Consider the following 8,768-nt stretch of genomic DNA (forward strand, 5'->3'; position numbering starts at 1 on the left):
ACTTTATCCCCATAAAGGACTTCACCACAGTTTTTTTTACTGGATATACTGAGCTCGGTGACGAATATGCCCGGGATGAAATTATAGGTCCATAGGCCGTATAAGCACGCAGGAACAAAAATCAATTAACTTCAAATAGTTTCAAAAAGTATAGTGCAAAACGAAATTTATTAAATAATTCCACAAAACACACACATAATTCCACATAACATACATAAATGACTCATTTTATAAACGATTTAAATAAAACGCATTCATTAACCTTTTTTGTGAAAGGGCCTGTGCCAATTGAAAGAAAGTACTCCGGATTGTAAATTTTTGACAACTATGACGTAAATGAAAATGTTCAACCCGGCCGGGCTGAAGTATTTTTTTGTTCTAATGTTATTACTAAGACGTCTAATAAATGCATGGCTTTTAGTTCTAGAAGAATCAAAGTCAGTAAAGACAAGTATTTTTTGCATAATTTCTGCATTTTAATTGCTCAACTTCTTTTGCACCAGAGCAAATGCCAAAAATTTCCAGCAGTAAAAAGGTACGAATTGGCACAGCAGAAATGTAAAATTTTCTCACCATAATAAAAAGTTGTTTCATCATGGAACTTTTCTACTAATTGACATGGAATTACTATCTCAACGCTGCCACTGAGGGTCTTTACCAACTGATAAAAATGAGAAAATTTGGAAAGATCAAACAACGCATTCATTTTTACTTAGCTCGTATGACTACGCAAAATTTTGACAGCTTGTAAATATGTATACACATAAAGTTGTTAGCGGTAATAAAGAGTCTAAATAAAAATGGAGCCTGGAAAAGAACAAAAAGCGTACGTTAGTTTTCAATTATTAAATAAATCAAATTTATTTGCGAATATTTGTTTATTCTATTTATATATTATATTGATAAAAGAACCTGGCAGCTTACACTTTGCCTAAAATCTCAAGTAACATTAAATCCACAAATGAATACATTGCTTGTATTACCTTCAATATCGCCATGTATAAATTTTAACAGCACACAAAAATAGAGCTTTCGCACGAGCGTTTGTTTGTTTTTTCAACACCATTTATAATTTTCTTTTAATAAATTCACGATTTGTCAAATGCTTAAATTTATTTATCTAATAATGCAGCACACAACCCTGAAATCTATGAAAACACAACCCAGTGCCTTCCTCAAGGGTGAATATAGCTACAACAACGCCGATTACTAGTCAGCAACCCAAAAAGGTTGACTACTGTCTATACTGTGGTCCCTACGCGCATTCCTTGTTGGAACTGACCGGGGGCTCCAGAGTAGTGTTTTTTGTTAATTACTACAGCAAAATGCTCGAAAATATGCTGTCTGAAGTAACAAACAGTGGAAGTGGAAACTGTGATCCGGCGTCTATAACAGGGTTTCGTTCGCGCAAAAATGGCTTCAAGGTTAACGCGAAGGGGGTCATACCTACTAAAGGTTCCTCAAAGGTAGAGTACCAGAGAACTGAATTTGCCCATATCGCACACCGCCTTCAAAAGTCACAACTTAAAATTTAGCATTTTGCACAATGCTAAATGCAATCTGCACAGAGCTTTTATTTACCTTTCAGCAAAAGCGAGCATATTTTTATTATTTGTTAAAGAAAACCTAAGGTAAATTCGTCCTTGCCCATATGATTAGCATGCGCTACAAAATAATTTTTCGCATTTTCTGACGAACGTACTATTTTGAGTTGTGACCCTTTTGAAGACGGTGTGCGATATGTCTATACGTATATTTCATAAGTGCTAAAGTTCGTCTACAAAATGATTTTTGCTGGGGCTAAAATATGGCGGAAAGAACCACAATTTTATTGCAGGGAAGTGACATCGATGGTGCAAATATGGTTTACACACATGATTCAATAATTATTGAATCATGGTTTACACATACATACATACATGCGTGCATATATCGAATATTCAAGAGTGATTCATTTACAAAGTGATTTTTGCTGATGCTAAATCGAATAGATGGCGGGAAGACCCTCAATTTTATTGCAGGGCTGTGAGCACGATGGTACAAATGGTGGTTTATTTGCTTAATGTGTTCGCATAGTGGCTTTTGTTGGCCACGCCCCTTTGTACTTTAGAAAAAAGCGGAACAGCGTCATGGAATAAAATGCTAGTAAGAAAAACAGCTGATGGCATGATGCTTAATGTAATTCATATTAACAAAATAATTATTTGTGGTGCTTTTAGAGTTGAAATTGACCAAATAAACCTATTTAAATATATAATAAGATGGAAAATACTAGTTTTCTAAGAAAATTGCATCGGAAATTAACATATTAATCAGCTGTTCATAAAACTAGCAACTTCTTGCTGGTTTTGCGTTTTCGTACTTTCTTGCATATTTCACTCATTGGGAGTAAATATTGGCTTACTCTCCGAAATTTGGTTACTGGCAAGTTACTGGATATTTTTTGCTGGAGAATACGAGAACACAACTATTATTATTTTTAATAAGAGCAATGTATACGTATTGTACACTTATACGCCCTAATTATACGCACTTATTTATGGTGTATTTTTTTAACGTATGGTAGCATACATTTTGTGTTACTGTCAGCCATTGCTATTTCTGCTTGTTTGTGAAATGTGCAAACGTTTGTGAAGACATTTATAAACGCGTTTTACTTAATTATACCTTTCATGAGCATGAAATGGTATTATAACTTTGGTCCGATGTTTGTAAGTACCAGAACAAAAAGAGATAGACCCATGAAAATGTATACTTATATGATCAGAACGTCGAGCTGAGTTGATTTAGCCATGTCCGTCTGTCCGTCTGTCTGTCTGTTTGTATGCAATCTAGTCTCTCAGTTTTCGAGATATCCGGATCAAATTTGGTAGGTGGGTGTATTTTTATAATGTATTAATCATTTGTCGGAACCGGAAGAATCGGACCACTATAACATATAGCTCCCATACAACTGATTGTTCAGATATGAGATTTTTCATTATAACTTCTCCATTTATGCAGCTACGAACATGAAATTTTGCAATACTTGCACCCATTATCAACAGAATACTTACAGTGAAAATTACAAAGATCGGGTCACTATAACCTATAGCTCCCATACAACTGATTGTTCAGATATAAAATTTTGCGTTATAACTCCTCCATTTATATAGCTAGGAACATGAAATTCCGCACTGTTTTCAATAATTATCAACAGAAAACTTACAGTGAAAATTAAAAAGATCGGGTAACTATAACCTATAGCTCCCATACAACTGATTGTTCAGATATGAGATTTTTCGTTATAATTCATCCATTTATGTAGCTAGGACCATGAAATTTCGTGCTGTTTTCACTCATTATAAACAGAAGACTTACAGCGAAAATAACAAAGATCGGGTCACTATAACCTGCAGCCCCCATACAACTGATTGTTCAGATATGAGGTCTTTTATCATAACTCCTCCATTCATGCAGCTAGGAACATGAAATTTCGCACCATTTTCACTCATTATTAACAGAATACTTACAGTGAAAATAACAAGGATCGGATGACTTCAACATATATCTTCCATACATCTTATTGTTCAGATATGGGATTTTACTGTAAAACTCCTTTATTTGAACAGCTAAAACCGATAAATTTCGTAAGATATTTTATAAATAATAATACAAAGTCTACTGAGAAAATCGTCAAAATCTATGCTGTATAAGCTTTATCTCCTATAGCACTGATTGTTAAGATACCAGTTTTTGCCATATATCTCCTTTATGTATGAAACTAAACCCAATAAATTGTGTTACCGGTTTACATACCGATCACATAGCGGTGAAAATCACTTAGATTGGTGTCATATAAAGTATATCTTCCATACCTCTGATTGTTTAGATGCGATTTTTTATATAAGTATGTAACTCCTCTATCGATGTATGCAGATGTATTCAAAAGCAGTAATCTGTCAAAGTAAAATTTGCAGAAGATCATGAAAGGTATGAAGCCTTCGGCATAGCCGAAGACAGCGCTGCTCTTACTTGTTAATTAATTAAGAATTGTATATTAAAGTGGAAATCTTAGGCCGGGGTTTTAATGCAACTATTTTGCCGAAGTGTGTACATAAATATATTGTTTATTGTGTGAAATAGCGCCGAGAGGTTAGTTCAATTTACAAACTTTAACAACAAATAACTTAAAAACTATAGGCCTGCTGCGGCTAAAAGTATATATATTTGCAATCAGGAGAACTCCCTCTACCGTTCCATAGCTACCTTAATGCAGAACTCTGGGGATGCCAAACTAAATTGCAGCCTAGTTTTTAAGTAATTCGCATTTAAAGTTGGAAAAAATACCGAACACAGTATATACAGTAATAAACCTTTTCGCAGTTTTACACCATTTGGTCCCCGAGGAGTACCTTTGGGTTGTGTGCAACGTTTTCGTATTGCGCGCACGGCTACACTTATTGTGGGGAATTTCGGCTCATGATTAGAAATGTTCTTTTCGAGGATAAAATACACATAATTATGTGTTATTTATGAACAAAATGTAGCTTAAATATAATATGCATCTTTAATATATGCTGATATTCATGCTTAATGAAGTACATAATTAACGCTTGTGTTTTATAAACTGGAGAACTCAAATCGTAAGTATAGCACTGAATGAATTTCTTAAATGTAAGTTTAAAATAAAAAAAAAGTCCATTATAAGATTATATTTATATGAAAAACGTAAAATTTTGTGAATTTTTCAAGCAAAATTCTAAATTTCCAAATATATTTAAGTCTTTATTTAAAAAAAAACAAGGTTTGTATAGTTATACAGACTCCAATGCCTGCCAGCGCATCCGCCCAGACAGTTCATTAAGCACACCCAAGTTTGAGTGATCTACAAGTTATAAGCGTTTTCAGCATTTAACAGTTCATTATCAAGTACGGTCAAATAACGTAGATAACAAGACGGGACAACTCGTTATAATGGTAGCGAAAGTCAGTAGCAGGGGCGTGCCTTCTCTTTTCATCCAATTAAAAAACTTACTAGGGCAAAAGAGAAGGCACGCCCATGTTACTCACTTTTGCTACAATTAAAACGAGTTGTCCCTTGATATCTATGTTCATTGGTACGGTGTAATATAACAAGTTATGCACTGAACTATGATCATCTGTACTAGTATCTATAATAATAGACAATGTTTTTACACTTTTGCAATTAATTTCGGTTATTATTACAAAGTCATGACATGCCACTCTGCCATAGTACGGTTGTTGCTCCCTTTCATACCACAGTAATTTTGTATACAACTCTGAATGAACAAAATGCATGCTCCTTCTCATTATCAACGCTGATCAGATTTTACCCCCGAGGAGTACTCAAAAAGGTTTATTACTGTATATACTGTGATACCGAATTCAACCTCACTTTTTCCCTTGTACACCAACTGAACTGAAATGTCGGTGCTGCCATACATACCAAAAGATGCAAAAAACAAAACACAAAACTGAAACAATGAAAAAATGCAGATAATGTTGCGCGATATTTTATTAAAAATTGTAACTATTTATAGCGCGATTTATCGAAGTATCGATGTTATAATAAAAAGCGCCATAGGGGAAAATTTTTAATAAAAAATCGCGCGATTTTTAAATAAAACTTCATTATTTATCGAAAAATTTTCATTATTTATTGAAGTTTTGATTTTATAATATGCGCCGCGGTCGAAAACTTGTAATAAAAAATCGCGCGATTTTTAATTAAAAATTTTCATTATTGAAGTATTGATTTTATTATAAAAAGCGCCGCAGGCGACAATTTTTAAATAAAATAAATAATATAAAAAAAAACTTTTAACCAATTTATGAGATTGAAAATGAAAAGCGTGGGGCGCATATAATAGCCACCTGAATTGATATGAAGGGTAATATATGTTCATATGTATGTGGATATATGAATAACGACCGCTTAAAATCGATCTCAAATTTGTACTTTCGCTGAAGAAATTTTAGGTCTATGTTATGTAGTTTGCCTATTGTCAATTAAATATAATGCTTTGTATTGCATGCGCCCCACGCTTTTCATTTTCAATCTCATAAATTGGTTATAACGACTTTTGCTAAAATTTCAAAAAAAATCGCCCGATTTTTTATTAAAAATTCTCATTGTTTATCGAAGTATCGATTTTATAATAAAAATATTAACAACCTGACAATTAATCAGATTGTGGCATTTCGTGCTACCATACCCAATATCTAAAATCCTTCAAATTTTCTTATTAATTTTTTGTCAATTTAAAAATCTTTGTTCTTAAGCCTAGTTTTTTATTCCTATTTCACGTGAAAAAGCTGTTAAATTGCATATCAAATTTCTTTCAGTGAAGTAAGTGTGAAATTCCACAACTTTTCCTCAGCAAAGTAGTATTCTGTTCACGCTGTGGAAAAGCTTGCAACATTTTTGCAAAATGAAGCTAGCAACACAATTTTTATGACATTTTTAAATACACATGTACATTTTAAATTGTGTGAAAGCTGACAGTTTATAGAATTCAGTAGCGGCGAAAACAAAGGGGGGTTAATTGGTTAAACCTTACCCAAGCCGATCGTAAAACTTGCGACGCAATTTCAGCTTATGCCTGTCGGTCTTGGTAAGAATATAATCCCTCAAGGTTTAGCTTAACATGGTTCTAGGGATGCACCCTGTGATCGTGTTACTTTCCAGAAGGTGTCGCGCCCGTTTTTCTGTACATATTTCCATTGGAAAAATGCCTCATCTCAGTATTCTATGTAAATGCTTCCAGAGGTATCTATGCGTCACCAGAATTTTAGTGTATATGGCTTATACCGCTAGCTCTCGTAGCTGGCTACGAGATCGTTTTCTATGAAAACCCCCATTTTTGGATTGATTTCATTTACCTCTATTCTAAGTTCTACGGTGGCACGCTGCATTTTCCAATAAACCCTTATTTTTCCATGAGCTTGAGATTGACTTCATATACATACATATATCCATACCAAGTTCCAGAACTCTACCATAAATACTTCCAGAGGTATGCACTATGAAAAATTCGATTTGTATGGGAGGTTCCACACCCCTTTAGATATCGATTTTGTTTTAGCCTATAACCATTCTTGGAAGATTTGTGTCCGAAATTTCCAAAAAATCGGTATAGCCGGTATGGGCATTGTTAATCCTCGAAAGGAAATGAACTAATGATTGGAAAAAATGAAATCAAACGTCGTAGTTGACCAAAAAAGAACATTAGACTTCATTCTCTCAACTTCTCAGAATGTAGAAAAGCTAAGAAATATATAATAAGATAGGATATATTAAAACAGCCTCCAGAACATTTACCAAAAGACGCCCCTGAACTACACAAATCAGTTTGATTAAAAATTTGTTTTTATCTATTTATTTTATACTTCACTTTTGGGTGTGTCAAAATTTCATCTGAAAACAATATGTGTTGCTGGAAAAATTTCGCGGCCTATGGGTCCCAAAGTAAATTCCATTTGCTGTTAAATGGACAAAGACAATATGTATTAAATAACACATCGAAATGTATAATTTCAGTGTCTTAATTTTATCAGAATCATCGTATCCGATATAGAAAACTACATTGTGAAATAATCAGATGACATGACACTAAAAAATTTTAAAATATGTTCACTAAAATTGTATTAATATTAAAATAATGATTTGGCAAGTTGTTATCGAATTTAATGTAAAATTCAAACGTTTTTAAGATAAGATATTAATTATTTTCAAAAGGTAAATATCAACACAACTATTTTATTTATAATCCCAAATTTAGGATATAAAACCTCCCACACCAAAAAACTTACAATTGGGTAACGCCGCTTCGAATTTTTCACAATTGAGCAATTGTCAAAAATCTGCTTTTTAATCAAAAAGTTGTTTATTGAAACTACCTTCTATTTTGTATCATGCTGTCGGCCATTGTTATTTCTGTTTGTTTGTGAAAAGTGGTAAAACGAGTGAACGGATTTATAAACGCGTTTTATTTAATTAATTGATGAATATATATATATTAAAAGTATAAAATACGCACGTGAACATTGAAGATATTGTATATCAACCAAAATATAATTGATAAGTGGCATTTTGTACAAAAATTTTGGGGTGGTAGTGAAGATTATTTAACAACAAATTGCTTAAATACTATTAGCAACTACTTTGTGAGAGTGATATATTTATGTACAGAAAGCCTCCCCCAACATCCTGACCAAGTTCATGACAAAATTCCATATACTTTCGCTGAAATCTCGATTGGTTCCATTTTGGAAAGCCAACCCGTTTGTTTATATCCGAAAGCAAATTTTGTAAAGTACAAAAATGGAAAATAGCCCTAAAGTTTCAGAAATGTAAGTTTTCTCCATGATTCAATAAGATGATTTAATAAGAGCCAATTTACACGATCACTTCCCCTGGGTGGAAAGTCATGCGTGCCGATCTTTTAAGGCGCTGGCCCAATGCAGGCTTGCTTTGCACGCCTTGCTTACTTAAATTTGCGCTGATTTACTTCAAAAACACGTTTGGCCAAATGGCGGCTTTGGAACCACAATATAACCAGTAAACAACCTTCGGTGAATTTGGCGACCGCCTTCCTCGGGGATGAATATGCTAGGGATGAAATTATTGGTACACACGCCTTCCAAGCACGCAGGGTTGCTTTTAAGAAACAAAAAATAATTACCTCCAAATAGTTTCAAAAAGTATAGTGTAAAACAAAATTTATTGAATAATTCCACATAAAATGGTATACATAAATGACTCA

At 33.5% G+C, this 8,768-nt stretch overlaps 1 protein-coding gene across 1 annotated transcript in view; it reads left to right on the forward strand.

Moving 5' to 3' along the window:
• The first annotated feature begins 1,219 nt into the window (after nucleotides 1-1,219).
• Nucleotides 1,220-8,768, forward strand: part of LOC118749398 (serine palmitoyltransferase 2) — a 42,995-nt gene continuing 35,446 nt past the window's right edge. Inside the window, exon 1 of the mRNA XM_036484206.1 lies at nucleotides 1,220-1,466. Coding sequence (XP_036340099.1) covers nucleotides 1,326-1,466 — 141 coding nt within the window. The 5' untranslated portion in view covers nucleotides 1,220-1,325. The remainder of the gene's footprint in view (nucleotides 1,467-8,768) is intronic.

This window comes from Rhagoletis pomonella, unplaced genomic scaffold (assembly GCF_013731165.1).
Source record: "Rhagoletis pomonella isolate Grant_MI unplaced genomic scaffold, Rhpom_1.0 Rhpom_scaffold_00015, whole genome shotgun sequence".
NCBI lineage: Eukaryota > Metazoa > Arthropoda > Insecta > Diptera > Tephritidae > Rhagoletis > Rhagoletis pomonella.